Genomic DNA, 21,876 nt, shown 5'->3' with positions numbered 1-21,876 from the left:
CACTAATGAATTTCTAAGTGAGCTTCTATGCACAGCTGTGATAAAACTCTCCAGGGATAAGGTCACCCTCACCTTTGCAGCTCCAAATATAAGATGTCTAGCAAAAAAAGAAAAAAGCAAGAAAAAAATGGGGAAAAAAATGTCATATAGCGCCAACATGAAAAGATTAAACACTGGACAAGTTTCAGTGTTAAGTTTATGAAGTTTAAGACTTGCAGAAGAACCATCTCAGAGCATATTTATTAGGGTCAATCTGCCAACTATTTTGTCAGTGTCACTGATATGCAGACTTCAAAGAGCAATTGGAAATGGAAAGAAAAGCAATTAAAGGAATAGTATAAGTGGGTAAGAACATAAATGTTTGAGTCCAACAGCTTGGACAAATCCTACTTTGGACAAACCCTACTTACTAGATGTGTGACTTTAAGCAGTTTGCCTAAACTCTTTGTGCCTCATTGTTCTGATCTATAAAATGGAGACAGTAATAGTACCTGGCTCACTTAGAGGTGTTTATGAGATGAAATGAATTCATCCTTGCCTTTGCCTAATGGCAAACACACAGTGAGTCTTAAGTAAATGTGTGTTTATCATTGCTACATCAAGTTGCTGAAGGGAAGAAAAAAAAACAGAAATATTCCCCCTTGATAGTTTTTGTAAAGTAGAGCATCAGAGTGTAACTCTAACACCGCAGGAAAACTAATCTTTGGGCAAGGGACAACTTTAAAAGTAGAGCCAGGTAGGTTTCAGTTCATCTTTGCTTTTACAACTTTTAACCAAAGACTCCTGCTTTTTGCTTGTTTATCTTCTTTTTACAAAAGATAATGAGAAAATGTATAAAGAATATGTATAAAATGTTTTTCTCGCCCGTTTGGTTTCAGCAAGTGTCAAAAAGAGGGAAAGACTCAAGTTAGCTGGGTTTCTGCAGAAGGTTGGGTGACTTTAAGCTTGGCTGACTTGGGAGAAATAAAAGAAAATGTCAAACACAGGTAGTTTATGAAAAAAGGCATTTTGCAGAGTCTGTGTAGGATAGTAAAGATGGAGCCAGCCCTATGACAACAGAATTCTGCATGCCTTGTTTTTCATGGCAAAAGAGGTCACGTGGAAATGGCAAGTTTTTGTTTGCGATAAAAGAATGCCAAGAGTGGAGAAAGAGGACTGTTGGTTATTTTGGTTGCTTTTGAAGAAGCATGGAGGAATGTGCTTTTCATCGGATGATTTCTAGGAGGTTATCACCATGTGGGAGTCAAAATGTCTGTAGCGTACATCTGGAATCCCCACAGAGGAAGAAAATAGAGCAAAACAGAAAAGCATTTTTGTACTAGGCAGAAACACTGTGCCAGTTTCTGGGGGAAAAGATGTCATCTTTGGGACTGGAACAAAGCTGACGGTGTTTCCCTGTAAGTCCTTTGCCATTTGAGAAAAAAAGCCCTTAATCTGTAATGACCAGCTCTCACGTCCCACACACCTAATGAATTTCTAAATGAGCTTCCGTGTGTTAACCTGATAAGACTCTCCAGGGACAAGGTCACCGTTACCTCTGCGGCTAGCAGCGTGAGGCAGGTGTTGTAAGGAAAATCAGCCAGTGTTAGCTGCAGTGCCAAAATCAAGAGAGAGAGTGCAAGAATTGAACCAGTCTGGAAGTGAAGTTTATATAACATCAACTATCCAGAAGAGCCATCTTGGGGTATAGTTATTAGCCTGCGTCTATTCTGCACAATGGTCCAGTTAATTTGATTAATATCTGTAGCTGGTCCAGATACATAGGCAGCTCCTGGAGAAAACTTCTTTGTGCTCCAAATTGCTTGAATTGACTGTCACATTACCTAAATAATTACCAAATCTGTTTTACTTTGTGCCGTATAGATTCAGCCTAATAAAAACAAATGCTGTTGTATTTTTCCCCCGGTCTGTCTCCTCTCCACACGGAAAGTTTCCCTTCTATTAAACAGCCTCTCAGCACACAAAAAGAGGAGACCCAGCGAGCTATTTGACTTATGGCTGCTGCTGTTTTGCATTTATATGACTCCTTTCCCTGAAAGAGATTAAGACACTTTATACGACTTATTAGCTAAACAGATTGACAGCCTAATTAGGAAGAGAGAAACAGATTCTGTGTATCTTCTCATGGCTGCTGTTCCCACCCACTCATACAGAACATTGGTCATATGGCTTTACGGAGACAGAAATAAGGCGCGGAGGTGGCCGTCTGTGTTTGTAGCTGTGGGGTCTTCTCAGCTGCAGGCGAGAGGTTCTCACAGGAGGGCAGAATGACACTAAATAGGTCAGGGCAACTGACAGAGCCACAAGAATTGCTTTCCCCTGAAACTCGTGTGTACTTCCAAAAGCTCAGCATGACCAATATTGGTGTCAGCAGTTAGTGTGCATCTACTCGTCTGATTTCTGTTTTCAGAACCTTGAACTCCACCTGTTAATTCTTCCATCCCTAACTCTTGTATACAACCTGTTTCTCTTGCCTTTGAATTCCTGATCACCATGCTTATCCCTAGCACCAGCACCCTTGCTTCCACAGCCCACGGCGGCTGCCTGCCTCTTTTGCCAGCCAGCAGTAATTCTGAGAAGTTTGTTAGCTCTTTGCACGATGCTCAAATGATGCAGGGAACTGGGGAATTCTCACTGCTTGTGGGTCCCAGCAGAACCTCTGCAGAAGTGCAGGTGGCCACCAGGGACAAATGAACGCCTGAATGAGGACTGGAGCTGGGCTCAGGACAGGGAAGAGCTCACAAGCAATGAGGAATAAGCCTGGTTTTCATGATGCCTGTGTCCGCATCTTCTCCCATGCCTGAGAACCCTGGGTTTCTACCCTGCCACTCAAGCTGGGTGACTGTGAAGAGGTGGCACGGTTTTTGTAGTCGAGTCAGTCACTGTGGACAGACAGGCGTGAATGTGCTGCACTTTGGATCCGGCACTCAAGTGACTGTGCAACCACGTAAGTGCATCCTTTCTCATTTCTAAGGGCTAACATGTCTGTGAATTGCACAGAGGAATGCATGCACACACACACACACACACACACACACACAGTACACATTTTTCTAGCTAGTCACTGATGGAATGAAATCTTTGAATCTACTTACATACTCAGTTTGACAATTAAGATGGTCAAATTCATTTAGTGTTTGCCAACAGCCCAGGGGAATCAGCACATCAAGGGAACTTAAGCTGTGCTCGGTCACCACAGGGATGACGACAGTCAGATTTGGCTGTGGGTCTCAGAATCCAGCAGACCTTTTCCATGCAGATTTCTACTGACAGATTAAGCGGTTTTATCTGCTAACTTGCTGATGGAGAAACACACAGACATATACATTCACCTTCAGTTTTCACTAAGACAGCTTTTCTGTTAGCTATTTTGACAATGAACGCCAGTTAACCGGTTCCCTGCTATCCATGTTAATAATATCTCGAACAATCACCTTTCTTCGCTGTTATTCACCGTTCCTTTCAATGCCATAACCCACAGCATCACCAGCAGATCTTTTGTCGTTGTAACATTCTCTAATAAGGTGAGCAGGGTCACTCATCATCAGACACGTTTCAAAGTACACAAAAGCTGAAGCACAGACAAGTCATGTAAACCAAATCTGTGTGTGTGTGTGTGTGTGTGTGTGTGTGTATGTGTGTTTTCTTCTGGCAAATTCCCTGGAGCTGACACTTGGTGAATTGAAAGCATAATAAGAAAAAAACCATAGTAAGTACAGGTTATAGACATTTTCATGAGATGAATCTCAACAGCGGCAACAAAAAAAAATCCCTGGCTATTGGATGGCACTAGTGTTTTGATTAGATCCCCCAAATCTTCTTTGTCCCTGGCTCTCATTCAGTGCCAGGGCTAAGAAAAAGAGCCAAGGGGCAAAGGAGGTTTTTGTAGACCTCCGTGCCACTGTGTACTCCAATGCAGACAAGCTCACCTTTGGGACTGGGACCAGATTAGAAGTATTTCCAAGTAAGTACTAGACATCAAGGGGCAATTTTGAAAAATTGTTGGTTTCTAGAAAAGGTCGAGGCCTGTTGGTGCATTTGCCCAGATTGGCCACCCTCAAACAGGTGGGGTTCTGCCAGAGCTTTCTCCATTCCTCACTACCAGGCTACCTGTCTCCCAGGATGGCATTCCACACAGAATCAAACCCATTTAATATCTGTATGAACATGCTGCCACTACCTACAATCTTAGCAGCAGTGAAAATAAGGACACTAGAGAACTGGATGTGTTATGACTCCCAACAAATGATGTATTTCTCTCTTTTACATTTTTATTTAAAATATGAAGAAAGGTGCTGCAAGTTCAACCTCAATTTGAAAACTGTTTATGAATTACATTTTCCTTATAGGCAGAGAGACCGAGATTGACTTTGGATGTTTAGTCATTTGATTTCATCAACTGTGTCTGGAATCTATAATGGGCAAGGGACTCAAATGTAATTAAATGAGCAAATAATCTTCAATCGTCAATATTCCTACATTGTTTTATGTGTACTGCTCTGGAGTTTTTATCTGGGCTTTACCTCTAACACGATCCCCAGAGGGACAGGGAAGGTTTTTGTTAAGGTTTTTGTGTCTGTGGGAATAACAACTATCAGTTCATCTGGGGCTCTGGGACCAAGCTAATTATAAAGCCAGGTAAGTCACAGGGATGTGACTGTTAAGGGAGAGCAGATACTGGCTGAATAATGTACAAAGTGTCACATGTAAATTGTATTTTGAAAAACAATGCAGAGCCTGTTGCGATATCCTTGACCTAAATGGAATATTCCCTCTCTTGTTGGGTCCCATTGCCTCAGGAGTGAATGGCGTTTAGCCCTCAAAGGGAGCAGAGCTGGGTTTTTGGGAAGTGTCTGATTCCCTGTGACATGGTTAGAAGTCTTGTTCAAGGATAGAATCAGCCTCTTTCCGCTGGAAGAACAAATTCAAAGAGAAGGCAAAGGATTCCAGCCACAGACCTATGTCTGCACCTTTCCTGACAGCCTAGGCTTGGCCTGCTGCCCTGCATGGAGAGCAGATGATAATGAAGCTCTCAGTGACTTGCTGGTGAATCACCCAAGGTTCTAGGCTTTGACACAAATTCCATCAGACAGTGACAAATCCTAGCAGAGACACATCAGGGGAATAGGAAGGCTGCAGGATGCCCGGAAAAGGCAGAGATTGACTTCTGCAAGGGTGGGACTGATGAATTCCTCACCCTGGCCTTCCATGGCCTTGCCTGAGGGTTCTTGTAAGACTCTGAAGGGCTGTGTGAATACAGGTGCTGGAAACAGATTCACCTTTGGGACTGGCACTCTGCTCTCTGTCAAGCCAAGTACGTGAGTAGTGAGACTTGTCGGGTAGATTCCAGATCCGTGGCAAGTGGGAGCTAACAGCCACACTTGGGTGACAAGGAAGACTGAAGGCTAGGTTTGTTCCCTGCTGTCATCCCTTATCTGCCATTATATGGCAGGGTCTCAGTATTTCCCATTGTCTTAGATAGCACTTGAGTCAGGGAAGGGGAACTGGTGTCCATTTTAAGATAAACTCTAGGAGAAAATATTTAACTGTGGGAAAAGTGTTCTTTGAGTGTTGCAGGTTTTTGCTCCTGTAGATCCATTTATCAGCTCTGATCACATCCTTATCTGTGTAGATACAACCTCCACTAACCTGATTATACAATTCTGTGTTAACTGCTGCAAACACCTTCTACAAATCCTATCATATTTATCTTACAAAAGAGACCCCAGAGCCATGCTGGATGACTTGCTGGGGGTAGAGGTAGGTAAGAGGAGGCTTAGATGGATTGGTTTACCATTAGAACCATGAGTCATGGAGCACTTTCCTATGTTCCTTTTATTTACTTCCCTTTCATTGTCTCAAAGTCTACATCCTTTTGGTGTCTTCTGGCCATCTTCTGCTGCCAAGCCAAGAGGAAAGAAGTCAATTTTGAATCCTTCCTCTTCAAATCTGAAGAATCAACAAGTCATGGCCATGTCAGGGGTGACAGCAAGTCTCCTTTTTTTCCTTCAAATTTGAAACTCTGTCACTCGAATCCAACTTTTAACCCTGAAAGTTTAGTGACACAAGATCTGTGATGTTCACTTATCCATAGCTATTTGGTGTGTATTGCAGCCTGGCCAATGCTCAGATTCATGATAAAGAAGCTTTTGAATACCCTTATCCTTCTCCTCAGTATACAGTCTTTTGTATGACAGAAAACATTCACTTCTTCCTTATATTTCAGAACTGGAGTTTCTCAAGGCTGTGGGAAATAGTAAGATCTTCCTAGTTAAAAAAAGCATATAAGTCCATGGTGGATCTTCTTGGGAAAAAGATAGGACTGTTCAACTTTTATTATTCTTCCTTCCTAAAATATAGTCTTAGGTTATCATGTAGGCTACATTATACACTGGGGAGACTTCAAAACAACTTGAGCAGGCCATAGGAAACTATAGAGTCATCAGTTTTTGCTAACACCTGAAGGCCAGCTCTGATGGCTCAGTAGCTAGAAAACAACTTTGTGGAGGTGGGAAGGCACCATTCCTTCAGACCTGTGTATTAGAGCTGACTTCACATGTGGAGGAGACAGAAGTTGTTCATAAACTGATTCAGCATTGGCAGATTTTAAGTCTAGGCATGCAAGAGAGTTTTAAAAGCTCTTGGGTTTAGCATTTTCTAAAAAGAAACCGTTTGCTTTATGTTGCAGAACCAATTTTTTTCTTTCTATCCCAAAAAGCCAATTTGCAGAGACTCAGAAAAATAAGCAAAACCGGTTGAGTCCAGTTGCCCCTCGCCATGGCGCCATAGGCTTATGTGGGTTTTATGAGGAGTTTCAGTAAAGGCAGGAAATGCTGTGTACCCAAAACACCAGACTGTTCTTTGGAAAGGGAACCCAGCTGGTGGTGAGGCCCAGTAAGTATCCGTTTCTATTTATATTCCACCAAACAAATAAATCTTGTAAAGTTAGTGGAGATTTAATTTAATATGTAAACAAATGTACCTTTTGAAAAATGACTTTTGCAAACACATGAAACATTCATGATTGTTGAGAATGGAGCAATAATGATAAATAGATGCAAAATGAGAGGATACCAAATCACCTTTAGTATGGTAACTCAACTCTCCTTCCAGAAAAATATCAGGGCCACAGTTATTTATGGCTGCTACAGCTCTTAAACTATGTTCTGCAGTGATTTGTGTGTTTACTGTGATTTTTGCCTGGAGAACTTGTCTTCTGTTTAAAATGAGAATTTGTCTCATTTTAAATGTTACTAATATTTATAAGGTATCTTCTTTTTCTCTCATGCCTATACATATATTTATTCTAAAAGATCTAAGAGGAAACCCAAACATTGTCCCAGTTTGACAGATGTCCTCATCTAGTCCCATACATGTCAAACTTTGCTAAATCCACAGCTCTACTATTCCAAACAAATTGGAGAAAATAATAATTCCAAGATGAATTGACAATCCCAGATGGCTTTACAAACACCTGAAAGGAAATTTAGAGTGAAATAAAAGGGCAGGTATGATGAGAAGATTTTTGTTTAATGATCAAGTCCTCTGTGCGAAGTAAAAAGCCTTTTTAAATGCACCTCACTGGGGAGGTGTGAAAGAAGGCTTTCAGGAGCCTGGCATTCCAGGGGATGCTCTTGAGCTGTCACCTGCTCCGCATTTTCATTTGGGGGACTATGGAGCCCATCGAAATGGCAGATTAAAACATTGAGACTAAGAGATGGGTCTTGGCTATAATTGAGACTATGGAATGACCAATTGGGAAGCACTCTAAAATTCTGAATGTTTTAACTATGGGCAATTTCAGAACTCAAGGAAATGAGCTAAAAGTTTCATAAACATAGCCATCCCACATTCATCTTTTTCAATGACTGTCATGAAGTGCACCTTTAGGGTCAAATAGATGGAGGAGAAGACAGTGGGGCTTGATTCTCTAAGTGTCAAACCAGGATCCAGGTTGATGGCTATGGTACAAGGTAGAGAGGGGCCATACCCAAGGACTGTGAAATGAGATTATTTCCCAAGAAACCAGGATCCCTCTGTGCCACAGTGAGTGATACTCTCAGCTAGAATAGCCTACAGTAAGGGTAGCAAACATTGGCTTGGCCACAGGCAAAGGAGTCTCAGAATTTGGTGATGCAGCTAATTCTAGAATTTCAGGCTCAGAGATGTAGATGAGATGAGGTTTCTGTAACACAGTTCTGTCTCAGGTAGAAATCAGGTGTGTGTCTGAAGAGCCCGTTCCTGCCACCATCCTCATTTGGGCTCCAGAGAGTGGATTTTTAGTGGCTGCTTGCCTACTTTTTTTTTTCTTTTGCCTAGAGGAACAGAATTATGTTTGATATCAGAAAGGAGTTTGTTGAATCGTTGCTTTTATAATTCACTCTCAGTGTCAAATGAGGTCATTCAATTTCTTCTCTGCACATTTGCAATAAGCAGCAGAAAATTCAAGCAAAACAACCAGGAGACAGAGAGAAAGAGAGAGAGAGAGCTGAACAGATAAAGAAGCCTGTTTATTACAAGAAAAGAAGCAGTTTGGGAATCAAAGTCCCATGAAGGTGAAGTATATACATCAAGCAATGGGTAGCTCCACCCACTCAAAGAAAAAAGAGTCACTGGGAATTTTTGTCATGGTCCGAATCACAGTGTAAAACAAATACTTACAAAACTGTCTTTGGAAAAGGGACACAACTTCACATCCTTCCCTGTGAGTGTTATTCATGTGATTTTTCTGGTATTGCCTTTCATTGAATTCATTGTGTTTGGAGTGTTGGGTGAGAAAGTTTCTGAGGACATGTAGGTGGCCAGAAGGTCTTGTACAGTTCTCTTGCAGAGTTCCACTTCTCAGCTCTTCTACTGGTTAGCCAAATTCTAGACTCTTCCACTCTAGTGCTGGGAAGATTGCTGCTAGTCTCCTACCATTTGCAAACCAATTATCTCTTTCCTTGCTTGCCTATGATTTAGTGCTATAAAACTGTCAAACAGTCCAGTATTCATTTTCAAGTTTTCTCCCACCCCCAGACTTATCCCCAGTGGACTTTATCTGGACCCATTGTTAACCCAGTGTGAATTTTGGCTCTAGCTAAGTTAGTTTTGGAAATGACCCCAGTGTACCTGTGATCTCTCTCCTTCTACCCTTCATGATAGATCTACTTTCTTCTGCTCCATCTCCACTGAGGGCCTGGCTCTGACGCCCTAGGCTTTCTCATTTCCCTTGTTCCAGGGTTGGGCTGGAGATAACTTTTTTTTCACAGCATCTCAAATGTCAGAGACAACAAAGATAGCATGTTGGCCAAGAATAACATCTTGTGTTGAATCTTCTCATTCTATGCTGTTTTCCAGATCCTTTTCTTCATTTAGGAAAAGCTACCATTCTTTTTTATTTCTAGTACAGCAAAAGGTTCCTCTAAGATCAGTAATGAGGGCTTCCATTGCAACCTTTTTACAGGATGACAATAAGCTAGGATAATCAGGCCATTATGACATGCCTTCCTGGGCCACAGTTCGATGTCTGGACCCTCTTGTCAGCATGACAGACTAACCAAGCCGGTGGCATTTTCATGATGCTACATTTTGTAGAGGATCAGGACCCAAAAGCAAAGTTGTGCTAAAGGAGAAACTAAACTGCAGTTAAGGAGGAATATTTCTGAGTAAGTGTACCCAGGGAAGAGGATGAGCAAGAAGAAAGCCCAAGACCAGGCATTCAGGGTTTTTGTCATGGAGACAATCACTGTGGGAATACGGGAGGAAGAAATCTTATTTTCGGAACAGGCACGAGACTTTCTGTGATTCCAAGTAAGTGTTCCTGGCCATCCCTAGCCCTGATCAGCAAAGTCAGCTTCTGTTAAGTGATTTTGCATTATATGCAGGAATGTTATTTCCCCTGAAGGAAAGTCTGTTAGGAGGTGGGCTGTTAGTGTTGGACAGGAAGATGGACAGGGTATTCTGTTACAGTATTAAAAGGTCAACCAGAAAATGATGGGCAAGCACAAAGCTAGATTCTGCACTGCATCTTGGCCCCAGCACCTCCAGCTTATTCTGACCACACAATTCTAGCCAAGTACCCCCTGTTTAACCACAGGAGACCAAAGCTCGAGCACAGAGGACCTGAGACCATTTAGCTGGGGAAGGGATAGGAAAGGCTTGTCTCATAGCTGAGAGGCATTGTTAAGTAATCATATATTGTGGGTTTCTATAAAAATGTCTCACTGCATACTGTCCCAGCTGCTGAGAAAGTCAATATTCATCTTGATCCCTTCCTTTGATAGTGGTTACCTCCCATAGATGGGACTTCTAAGCATTGTTTGTTGGCTTGTGATGAAATTTCTCTGTGGATGTGTTGACATGTTCCAAGAAGGAAGCTTCAGAGATACAGCGCTTAGCCTATAGTCTGCAGGCTTCCAGTGCAAAGTGAGGAAGGTGCTGAGTGCAAAGGAGAGCTCTTCAAAACTGGACAGGTAGGAGGCAGAACTTGATGCCTTCTCTAGGACCAGCCAGGTCTCAGCAGGTCTGCAAGGGATGGTGCAGTCCATGGCCAGCCCTGCAATGCCCTGCACTCCTGCCTGCTGTCTGCTTATTGCTGCAGTCTGAACTTTCTCAGCAGAGTTGCTTCTGTGCTCTGAGTGACTTGACTTTCTTGATATCCATGGGGTTTTTGCAAAGAAAGGAAACTCTGTGTGTACTCTGGAGTTGGGAGCTACCAACTCACTTTTGGAAAGGGCACCCAACTCTCAGTTATACCACGTAAGTTCTTCTTTTCTGGCTTATTATTCTCCCCCAGAAGCCTGTCTTCCATCACACAGAAGCTGTCAAAACACAGGTGCTGTTTGCTTTGCTTGGTTTGTGTTGGGTGGTTCGTGATACTGGTTGGAAAACAAGGTTATTCATGCACACAGTCCCTGGGGTGTTGTAGTTGGACCTTTAATACCCATGTAGTCTGTCCATGAAAAAAAAAAACAAATATGTATATATTCACAAGGAGGAAGGTCCAGGAAGCAGAGCAGGGAAAGACAGGAACTGGATGAAAATAGACAAAGGGCCTGAAGGAATAACAAACAAGACAGGATCCCAGGAGACAGAGCACTAACCACTTGGAGTGAATTTCCCAGGAGGTGCTCCTGCCAAGGCCTATTCTTTCCAGGAAAAGTTACGGCAAATAGAACAGGGCTGGGAAGTCACTGGTTATCAGCATTCCTCCCATGTTCTAACCTAATTGCAAGGAGATTGTTTTGGCCATGGGCAGTCATTTCAGGTTTTGTTTTCCTGCTTGTCCCTGTCCCCCATCCCCAATATCACACCCACCCCTGCCTGTCTTTCTAGAGGCCCCTTGTCGAGGTTATTGCAATACCACTGAGCACTGTGTAACACCAACACAGGCAAATTAACCTTTGGGGAAGGGACTACGCTCACCGTGAAGCCAAGTAAGTTGTGTTTTTCTTTGCTTGGGCCTTTAGGAGCAATCAATCCAATCATTAGCTTGAAAAATACTTTAATCCCATGCATCTGCTTGGGCTCTTCATTATTGTTCTTCCCCCAGGCCAGGGAGAGCTGGTTCTCTCCTCTGTTTTGGCCTGCTATGGCCCTGCCAGAGCAATTAACAAGAAAGGAAGGGCTGTACAGAAGTAGTTGAGCTGGGGAAGGTATCAGGCAGGCCTTCAAGGGAGCCAGGAATCTCCATCCCTCATAGTCTTCCCAGCAGGCTGCCTGTCCACACAGGAATGCTCCAACTCCTGGTGACAATCTGGAATGGGAGACTCCTCAGCTGCCAAGAAGGGCTTTCTCTCGTTCAGCTTTGCAATTTCCATCTGTGATTGAAAAGACATACTAGATCTCTGCACATCTTGACTGGAACTAAAAACCAACACAAACAAAGCAAAACTCCCCTGTAAATTGAGAGGTTCAAAACTGGGGCTGCTGCTACAGTCACCCTGAGATGCCATGTGTCCCCTCAAAACATATACAGCATGTATGACTAGGGATTAGGAACTATAACCTGAACTTTCACTAAACTCTGAATTCCAGTCCTTGCTCCAAGAATTGAAGTAGCTGTTTGACCATGAGCAAGTTGCTGAACCTCTCTGAATCTTAATTTTCACATCAGTAAAATGAAGTTGGAAATACTCCTGCCTTGTTGAGTGGTTGTGAGCACCCCATGAAATAATATAGCTCAAGTCCTATCAGTGTAGTGCTGAAGACATAGAACCAGCTCCTTAAAGCCTAGCTGTGAATGATGCTGGTCAACATCATCTCTAACGGACAGTTCAGCTTTCATAATGCCCAAGGCCATTTAGTCATGCATCAGGAGCAGGGTTAGAATGAGGGAGAGAAAGGAGGGAAAATGTCAGCCTGGTTTATGAAATCCTTCACCTGGAATTTCAAATCCTCATTCAAATACAAAATCATCCAAATACCCATAGCAGGGGAGAGGTGTCTCCACACAGCTACGTGACTGGGGCTCAGAACTCTACACATGCAAACCCCAGGAGCAAGGAAACAGTTCCTGGGATTGCAGGCAACTGTTTTTGTTGCAAGGCTCCTGAGCCCAAGCTGACCCTGGCATGTCTTTCTCCGGAAGTGTCTTGAGCCCCTCCCAAGAGATAGAGACCCCTCTTCCCTGCCCTCCCTGGCCTCCCTCAGTGGGACAGTGCTAACAGAGAATATTGAAGGGCAATCTCTCCCCAGTTCATCCTTCCACTCTTCTGGGAAGTTCAGGAGAAATTGGTTCTTGGAGATAGGCATTCAGAGAAACTCAAATCTGAAGACGTGAATCCATGAAGCACATGGAGGCAAATTGGGGCAATTTATTTCAAAGAAGAAAGGTTGAGGGTCAGGTGGGAATTGAATCACATTTCTCGTTCTGGGTTAGGAAGCTTTCTGTTGAAGCTGGCAGGGCTCTGCTCCCCAGCTCCTCCAGGATTCAGCCCATAAGATGAGGCTGGCCCTGCCAGAGGAAGGGAGTCGGGTGAGCGGTAAAAGCTTCCTAATAGGGTTTAGAACAGTGGAAATGAGCTGTCAGGAGCAGTTGCCAGAGCACTTTCTCCAGAGGGTTTTTGAAAGGAGATAGACACCTTCCCTTCAGGGGGCAGGTAAGCGTAGAGCAGCCCTGCCTCAGGGCAGGCAGGGGACTTGAAAGAACCTCTGTAAGCCTCACCCCAGCTGCCTCGAGCCCCTCAGGTCCCTGATCCCCAAATCCCTCTTCATAAACAGACCCACACTCATATATACCAAGCTGCTGCCTTCAGGAAGCCAGGGGTTGCTAGAATCTTTGCTCACTTGCTTCCCAAACTCCCTTTGTTCTCGGGATTTGATGGGATATGTGGGCTGCCTTTTTCACCCTCTCCAAAGCCAAAACACATGGGGTTGTCTGAGGTGCTGAGATGCCCTGGTATGTGCAGAGGAAGCTGTGTGGGTTTTTTGCTGAGTGCACAATCACTGTGGGAATATATGGCCAGACTCTGCTCTTCGGTACTGGAACCACAGTGTCTGTGTTGCCCTGTGAGTACAGCTCCGTGGGGAGGGGAATTAAGTCTGCCCTCAGCATGGGAATGTCCTGGGTGGGGAGTGGGAAGGATGGTGGGAGCCAGACACTGAGGATCCCCTGTGACCTCAGGAATGGTGATGATGAGGGAAGGTAGATAAGGAGAAAAGGACAGGAAAGTAAAGACACTCGGGGGTGGGGGCCGGATGCATGACACACAGGGGAGATGTGTGGGCACTCCTTGTGGGAAAGCTGAGCTGGCAGGTTTTTGATGCTGAGATAATCATTGTGCAAAAGGACAAGGCTTCTCCTCTATCTTTGGGATGGGGACAAGGCTGCTTGTCAAACCGAGTAAGTGGCATTGAATTCAAATTCCAGGCTGCATGAGAGTATCTCCACAAAGGCACCTGCTGGCTTTTCCACATGGGTGGATCACAGCATTGAAAACATTGAACAGATCTAGTCTCTGTACCTCATCACCTTCTCCTCACCAGGGCCTCAGCTTTGGGATCTGTCTGCTTTACCAGACTTCCAATAAGAAAAGCCATCTAGTAGCAAAGTTTTCTTCTCACAGCTATCCCCATTTTATAGATTTAAAAACTGAGGCAGATAGAAATGAATGATAACTGTTGTGTCAAGCATATTGTGAGGACCCTGAAATAGCTTTTCCATAGATTTGCAAGCCCAAAACTGAAGGTTATTTCAGTGACAGGGTAATGGCTGTCACCACCTGTGGTTGGTGCTCCAGTGGTCTGGGCACTAGTCTGGTACCAGGCAAATGCTCAGAGGGATGGGCTTCCACCCCGACAGTCTCATTAAGCCTCATGAAGCCCTAGCAGCCTAGTGTTCTGCCCTGGCACCCAGCAAATACATCTCCTGCCTCACCCATTACCCTTTGTATCTAGAAAGGAGAAAAATTAGAAGAGAAGGGAAGGAAAAGCTTCTATCTCCCATATGCAGTTACCTCATTTTGCAGCAAGATTATTTCCCCATGAGCAGTTTGTCTTCATTTAGCAGCTGTCTTCTCGGGGGAAGCCATTTTGTAGAGGTGCTCGTCACAGTGTGACAAAGGATGGCTGGACGAAAATGCATTTTGGGGCAGGGACCCAAGTGGTGGTCACTCCAGGTAAGCCCAGCTCCCTGGAGTTTGCCCTGCCTTTCAGCTTAACCAGTGTGTTCCTCCCCCGATCCGGGGATATCTGGTTGAGACTATGAGAAATATCTTGGAAAAGAAGCCATTTCCCTCACGGTATTAGCCAGAGCCATTAAGCAAAAAGTAGATCAGTTTGGTGTTCAAGAGAAGAATTTGGGGGATAAATAGAAATTCACATTATTCTCTCTCAGTCCCTTATACGGAGAAAGAAGGGTTACAATAAGCAGTATAGCGCTGATTCATGCTGTGGTGTAGGAGAGATCTGCTATGGATTTGGGACTGGAGGATTAGAAATGTGTTCGAGAAGATTGGCTGTGTTTTTGACAGTATACGTAGCACAGTGTGAGTTCTAACCAGGGAGGAAAGCTTATCTTCGGACGAGGAACCAAGTTATCTGTGGAGCCCAGTAAGTATAAAATTGTATCCCTGGATTAAGCAATGTCTGTGGATTAAGGGCTGATTCAGACACAATTATAGACTACATAAAGAATGTTTAGAGCAGTAGAATGAGCATCAAATAAGGAGCCAAAAGTCTGCCTGGCTAGGATCTGGCACCACAGTGTAAAATGGGCTGCATGGGAGTGTCCCCGGAGCTGTCCCTAGAAGATGTGGAATGAAAAGGTAGGGCTGATTCTTTGAGATATTGGCAGTGCAGTCATCAGCAACAAAATTTCAAATTTTTTTAATAAGCCCTCTAAGGCACTATTTCCTTCAGCTATGATTATATCAACTTCTAGAAGGACCCTTGTAAATAATAATCATTGACCAAAATAAATGTGATTAGTCTACCTCGAAGTCTAAAAACTGCTTTTTAAAGATTTACTTAGAGGACTGAGGGACAGACAGTTCCTGTTTCCCAGACTGTAGACCAAAAGTTCACAGAAACAGTCTCACCAAGGAAAGAGAGTCTTTACAATCAACATTCCTCCATTTATGAGAAAATGGAGCCACAGGGAAGAAACAGACCATGATCCCACAGCTGAGGTGTGACTGAACCAGGACTAGACCTTGAGCCCCCAGTTTTTCCAATCTGTCTCTGTTCTCAATTTTAAGAATTCAAATTTCAGTGAGATTCGGCTGACAAGAAAGAACATACCTGCTGTGTTGCTGGCTCAGTGCTCAGACCTGGCTCCCACAGGTGGGAGAGGTGACATTGTCTAGGAGGTGGATCCCATTCTTCCTCCCATACCTTGCTCCCTCTCATTCATGACCCCCAGGAGACATTCAAGAGGATTTTTGGCTCATGAGTCAACATGGTACCACTTTAGTCATGGAATAACCCAAAAATGAAGTGGCAAATTACCAACCTTCTGGGTAATTTGGTCATTACAATTTTTTTTAATCAAAATGAAACTAATAGCCAAATCAACTGGATAAAGTCAGCTCCACAGCCACATCATTTAGAATTTGTAAAGCCAGGCCTAAGGAGTATTGGAATTTCGGCAGTTCCTTCATTGTGTAACAAAGCAATGCCCTTAACGGAAAAGAAATTAGCAAAAATTTGTTTTGCACTTTGTAAAGTCTTCTGGGATGAAAAGATCCAAATGTTGCTTGATATCTAAATCAGAGTCCTTAGCCTATGTTTACATTGAAAGCATATATCGTTTCTGCTTACAATTCAGGGGTAAGAAAGTGGAAAGCAAAGATACTCCAAAGAAAATGAAATGATAAGACAAGAAGGATACTTAAGGATTTGTGTGTGATTTGGTCACTCTAGACTAAACACAGAATGACAATGATACAGGCCTAGTTCATGATGTAGATTCCAACTCTCTGCTATGCTCTGCCCACCTGGCCTCAGGATCTGGTTTTTGTTGTTGGGCATATCACTGTGCTTCATCTGGTGGAGGCTGGCAACTAATCTTTGGATCTGGAACCCACCTGACTGTAGTACCTGGTAGGCCACCCCAGCTAAATACTATTTGCACTAATGGGTTAACCTAGAAATGTGTTCTGTGCCTGTAGGTAACTTCATGAGCCTGAGCTTGAGGGTGGGGGACAGACTCCAGCAAGGTAGTAGGGTGAAGCAAGAACAGAGCTACTTACTCAAGACCAAACAGAAGAGCAGGTGCCTTCTGGATAAATCCAAGTATGAGTTCATGAACAGACAGGGAAGGCATCCTAACCTACAGGGGTTGCTGCATAATGGAAGCAGATTCAATACAGCGCCCCTCTGTCTCCTGTGTTGTTTGCACTAGGAACAGACTACATGCTCCAGGATGATTCTACAAAGAACTGTTTAAGCCAACTGTAGTTGGTCAGCCATATTTCTAGCCTATTCTAGCTTATTTCTATGTAAGTCTTTAAAAACAAAGGTATCTGCTTAAGATCATTTGCATGAGGCTCTATTTCCGTAGCTCTCTGGTGCCCTTCCAGCAAAGAATTCCCGAAACACAATTACTTATCACTTCTACAAGTGAGAACAAGTGAGAGCCCCCTTGGCCTCCGAAACTGCATAAGTATTAAAATTGCTTAGCTTAGACTGAAGTCACCTCTACTTTATCTCTCATAACTGTACTCATTTGTTGAGCTCTATTTCAATTCAAACTGTGTGGGTGTCTAACTGTTGGCACTGAGGTTTCCTTTCTCTTGAAATTGTCAGCAAAATATTTTGCCCATAAATAATGTTTCATCTAGGCTTGCAAACGATAACCAATACTGCAGCCTTTTTTCATCTTATTATTCTTTTTTTTTTTCTTCCTTGAAGGAACTATAAACAAAACAAAAAAATGCACAGTTTTGCTGTGGGGGCCAGAAGGGGGTAATAGCAATGTGGTTGTTAAAGTACATTTAGTTACATAATGTAGCTCCTTTAATGCAAAGGATGAAGGGATGGTATTAGTTCAGGCACATACAATGCAGCTAGTTTGCTGGCATGGCTCAAGATGCCATTAAGAGAAGCTTGGGTCTAGTCGCCAAGCACAACCAGATCCAGATACAGGGTCCGGAAGAGAAGTTTCCAGAGAGCCCTGGAACTAAAAGAAGAATAGAGGCTTTCCTCACAGACAAGTCCATCTGAGGGCAATTCTCATTTATAATTAGGGAAAGAAAAAGGTAAAGGGCATTATTTACTTGCGGTGTCCTCATTTCAAATATTGTGTGTTTGTAGTGCAGAGGACACAAGAAAGAACCCAAGCAGAAAACTAAAGAAAAGAAATCGATAAGACCACTGAAGAAAATCAGTTGCCCTTATCTTGCCTGTCTCTCATAATGAATGTGTCTTCCCAGCTCATTCTTCACCATGGTTCTCCAATTTTCCCAGGAATAGCAAAGAATAGGAGGGTTGGGTTGATCTTGGCCTAACTTGGTTACTCATCACTGAATAAAACAGCTCCCTTTTAGGAAGTTCCAGGGGACTTTTTGTAATGGCAGTAAGCATGGTGCAGAACTTTAACATTTACTTCGGATCTGGGACCAAACTAATTGTAAAACCAAGTAAGTTATAACTGCCTACAAGAAAAGTTGCTAAATTCGTATCAGACTGTATTTGTTTTGAATTCTTCTGTTTTATGTTTTTGGGTCCTTACCTCATAACAGTCCTTGAACAAAGATATAATATAGTAAACAAATCTTATAATTCTATAAATATTCTGAAGCTGTCAACTATGCTCTCAAGATATTCCTATACAGAGAAAATTCCCAAATCTTAACCATTACTACTTTGACTAGATAACAGAGTATTTGGTTATCACTTAAAGTGTTTCTACAAGTCTAGAATTTCAGAAAGGAGCCATGTTAAATGAAAATTTTGTGTATTTTTGTATTAAGTCAAGCATTTTTTAGTTTATTTGAAAGATCTGCTGTTTCACTCCTCATATGCCCAGAACAGTCAGAGGCTGGATCAGGCCAAAGCAGGGTGCATAGAACTCCAGGTCTCCCCTGTTAGTAGCAAGAATCCAAGTACTTGAGTCATCATCTGCTCTTTCATGGCTCACTTTAGCAGGAAACTGGATTGGAAATAGAGGCTCTAGGATTTGAACCACTCTGATAAGCTATGCAAACATTCCAAGTAGTATCTAAACAGCTATGTCTGCTGCCCACCTCCCCAACCCCCATCACCCACTTGGTTCATTTTCTAACCAGGGTCTTGACAAGGTTTGTGTAGGATGCTCTAGCACTGTGGTTATGATAACTACAAGCTCAGTTTCGGAGCAGGAACCACAGTAACTGTAAGAGCAAGTAAGTAAGAAGGAAAAGTCCAAAATGATTTGGAGCAAAAGAATAGGTACCCTTATGAGCAATGAACAGCAACTGAAGTCAACAAAATTTTCCAATTTGCCTTTGAACAGTAGCCTTGCTACCTCATTTGTCTCTCTTACTGCCTCTCCTGCTCCTAAATGGCTGTCCCCCTCGGGCATGCCTTCACAGAGACATCTACTGAGGGTATTATCTACTGAGATAATTGGGGTGGGCATTTGGCACAGCAGTTAAGATGCCCACATCCATATCAGAGGGCCTGAGTATGCTATCCACCTCCAATTGTGATTATTCAAGTAAACTGGGTTCCTGCCATACAAATGGGAGACCTGGATTGAGTTCCCAGCTCCAGGAAGGGGGCTGGAGGAATACTTAGCCCCAGGAAGATGGGTAGAAGTGAGGGGTACTTACTTAGCAATCTCCAGTTATCTAAGGTCTCTTTTTCAAAGTGAGGATGGGGTGTTCCTGGGCCATATTAAGAAGACAGTTAATTCTTCTCAAATATTTGTAGAACTGCTATGTAGATGAGGACAGGAGTTAGTGTAAAAGGCAAAAGCAAAATGCACAGATGAAAGAAGATGTGTCCCAGACCCCCTAGAAGACCCTTTTAAACAAATGGAACTGCCCTGCGGGAGAAAAGTTGTTTTGTGAAGTGTGGGGCTCTTACTCCTTGGGGATCTGCATACTTGATCCCTAAAGTCGATCCGGATATTGTGGAAGGGATTTCTGTGCCATTTGAGGAACTGGGCTGAATCACCCCTGGGCTGCCTTTCAACTCTAAGTGCTAACATCCATGACTCAAGCCTGGAGGATGAACAGGTGAGCTCAGAGCTCAGAGCTGTTTCTTCATCTTATTTTGATAGCCAAAAAAATAGGTCATCAGATTATTCATGAGCTCAAGACTACAGGAGATTTTTTTGCACCTAGGAAATGGTGGATTTTGATTTCCCATTGCAATCAATGGAAAAAATAACAGGAGTTATCAGTAAAGAAAAAAAGAAAGAGCTAAAGGAAATGCCTAGGAGAGACACAGAATGAATGGAGGGAGAGGGGGATGTGATGATTTGGCAGAGGGGCAGATCTGACCCATCAAAATTTTCACCAGTGCAGCTTTGAAGAGAGATCCAAACATAATGTCGAGCCAAGTAAGTGAGCAGTCTTTTATACTGGGAAATAGGGTTGGGGAGTGAGAGTCCTTCCAATTTAAACGCTCTCAAAGGATGTGTAATTGCTTTCTGATGGGAGAGGACGCTGAAGGTAGAAAGACTATTGTTACCACAGATTATCTGTCCCTTGAGATACAGCCTCTGAGCACCTACTGCACAAGCAAAAAGCCCGCCGCCACTTCAGGACGGTGGAGGTGAATTCTCAACCCTATACTCTGAAGAAATGGAGGGAAGGAGGTGGGAAGTGCTACAGCCAGGTTCATGTAAAGGGGTCCAGCACTGTGTCGACAGAGGCGCCAATCAGGGGAGACTGTACTTTGGAAAAGGAACTCAGCTAACTGTCTGGCCTGGTGAGTTGGAAACATTAATGTGAAGAAATTGAAAGGGAGATGAAGGGATTCCTTTAACTCTGAAATGTGGAGAATATGTGTAATCCTCTCCTGTAGGAGCCCCTGTTCCTAAAGAGATAGAGATGGCAGAGCAGAGGAAAGGCAAAGATTCAGATAGTCTAGTGTCCCTTTTAGGAATCCTAGAATTTGTGAGGAGATTTTGCCAAAGACATGATAATCCCACTAGAATGTGTAAGAGATTCCACAGCACCTATTCAGGTCCTTATGCAACACTTGGGGCAGGCTGTGGCCCTTCGCCCAGGTCAGGCAAGCCAAAGTGGAGAGCAGACTTAAAAAGATTTTCTTTTCCTGGGGACTGTGATTGTTGGCCATCTCCATGCCAGAGGCTCCAGTGACCACTCCACATCTTTCTTATTGACAATGACCTCTTTATCATACTCTATAAACTTTCCCCCTGAGAAGCCTGCTTACCCCTTCGGTAGCTAGCTTTACCAATGTCAGACTCTAAAGTTAGCTGAAGGAAGTCTCAATCTGAAACTTGGACCAAACAAAATAAAAGGGGTCCACAGTGCACAGCTGTTAGAAAAGCTCAGAGTACCCAGGTGGACTCAGGACTAAACATATGGGTCCTATCTCAAGGTCATTCCCTGGACATTTAGTTGAATGGAGAGACCCAGTTATTATTAAGCAATGTGTGAATATGAGTGTGTTCATTCAACATTTCCATTCTCATTGTATGAGTGACTCAGCCCTAATAGCTCCCAGAACTTATAATGCTTTCTATTTTCAGGTTCTTTTTGTGGGGTAAAAACAAACAGGCCCCTGATAAAGGTTGTAGGTAGGAGGCTATTGCGCTTATTCACGAAGCCAAGTCCAAACAACCAGTGCAGAAAAATTAACAATATGTATCTGTGTGTGAACAACCAGACTCTGTAAAATGCACACAGTGCTAGGTCATAGATAATGCTGAACATCACAGCCCCTCCACTTTCCCAAGGCCTCAGAAAATGTCTTTTCTCAAGTATCTACTGTGTGTGACTCCCCTGGTCCCTGTGGTTTTTGCTAGGCCTCAAATCACAGTGTGGCCTCGGGTACAGGAGGCAAGCTCATTTTTGGAAGAGGAACCAGAGTGCAAGTTAAGCCGAGTGAGTATGAGGGCTTGAATCACAATTTTGTTTCCAATACTGAAACAGGAGCCTTGTCATCAATTTTCAATGGAGTGGGCTATGCCGGCACAGATTAATCTGTCTCAAGCTTGCCCTCAAAAATGTTTAGTATTACACATACGCAGAAGCACAGATGTGTGTACAAATTCCATTCGGATAAAGGATATTGTTTTCTGGATGGTCTCTAGGACCTGTTTTCTTAAGAGAAGGAAAACAGTTAAAACTACTTTCCTTGTTTTTTCACATCCCTTATCTGATTGTCCCAGGATGCGAAGGAGAAGGGTGATGGTCTGTATTCAGAGCAGTTAAATGATTTGAACACACACAATAACAAAGCAAGGATCACGTTTTCTAAGGTTCAATATGTTGC

The 21,876-nt window shown here is 43.3% G+C and overlaps 1 gene segment (V, D, J or C); it reads left to right on the top strand.

Moving 5' to 3' along the window:
- Window positions 1–21,876, top strand: part of LOC121148487 — a 356,000-nt gene that overhangs the window by 309,174 nt on the left and 24,950 nt on the right. Inside the window, 1 exon segment of the C gene segment in view lies at window positions 4,583–4,638. Within this exon segment, the coding sequence occupies window positions 4,583–4,638 (56 nt within the window).

This window comes from Ochotona curzoniae, unplaced genomic scaffold, assembly GCF_017591425.1.
Source record: "Ochotona curzoniae isolate NIBS_2020 unplaced genomic scaffold, NIBS_Ocur_1.0 scaffold_4701, whole genome shotgun sequence".
Lineage (NCBI taxonomy): Eukaryota > Metazoa > Chordata > Mammalia > Lagomorpha > Ochotonidae > Ochotona > Ochotona curzoniae.
Note: the sequence above shows the minus strand (reverse complement) of the source record. Positions and strands in the feature narration are given on the sequence as shown.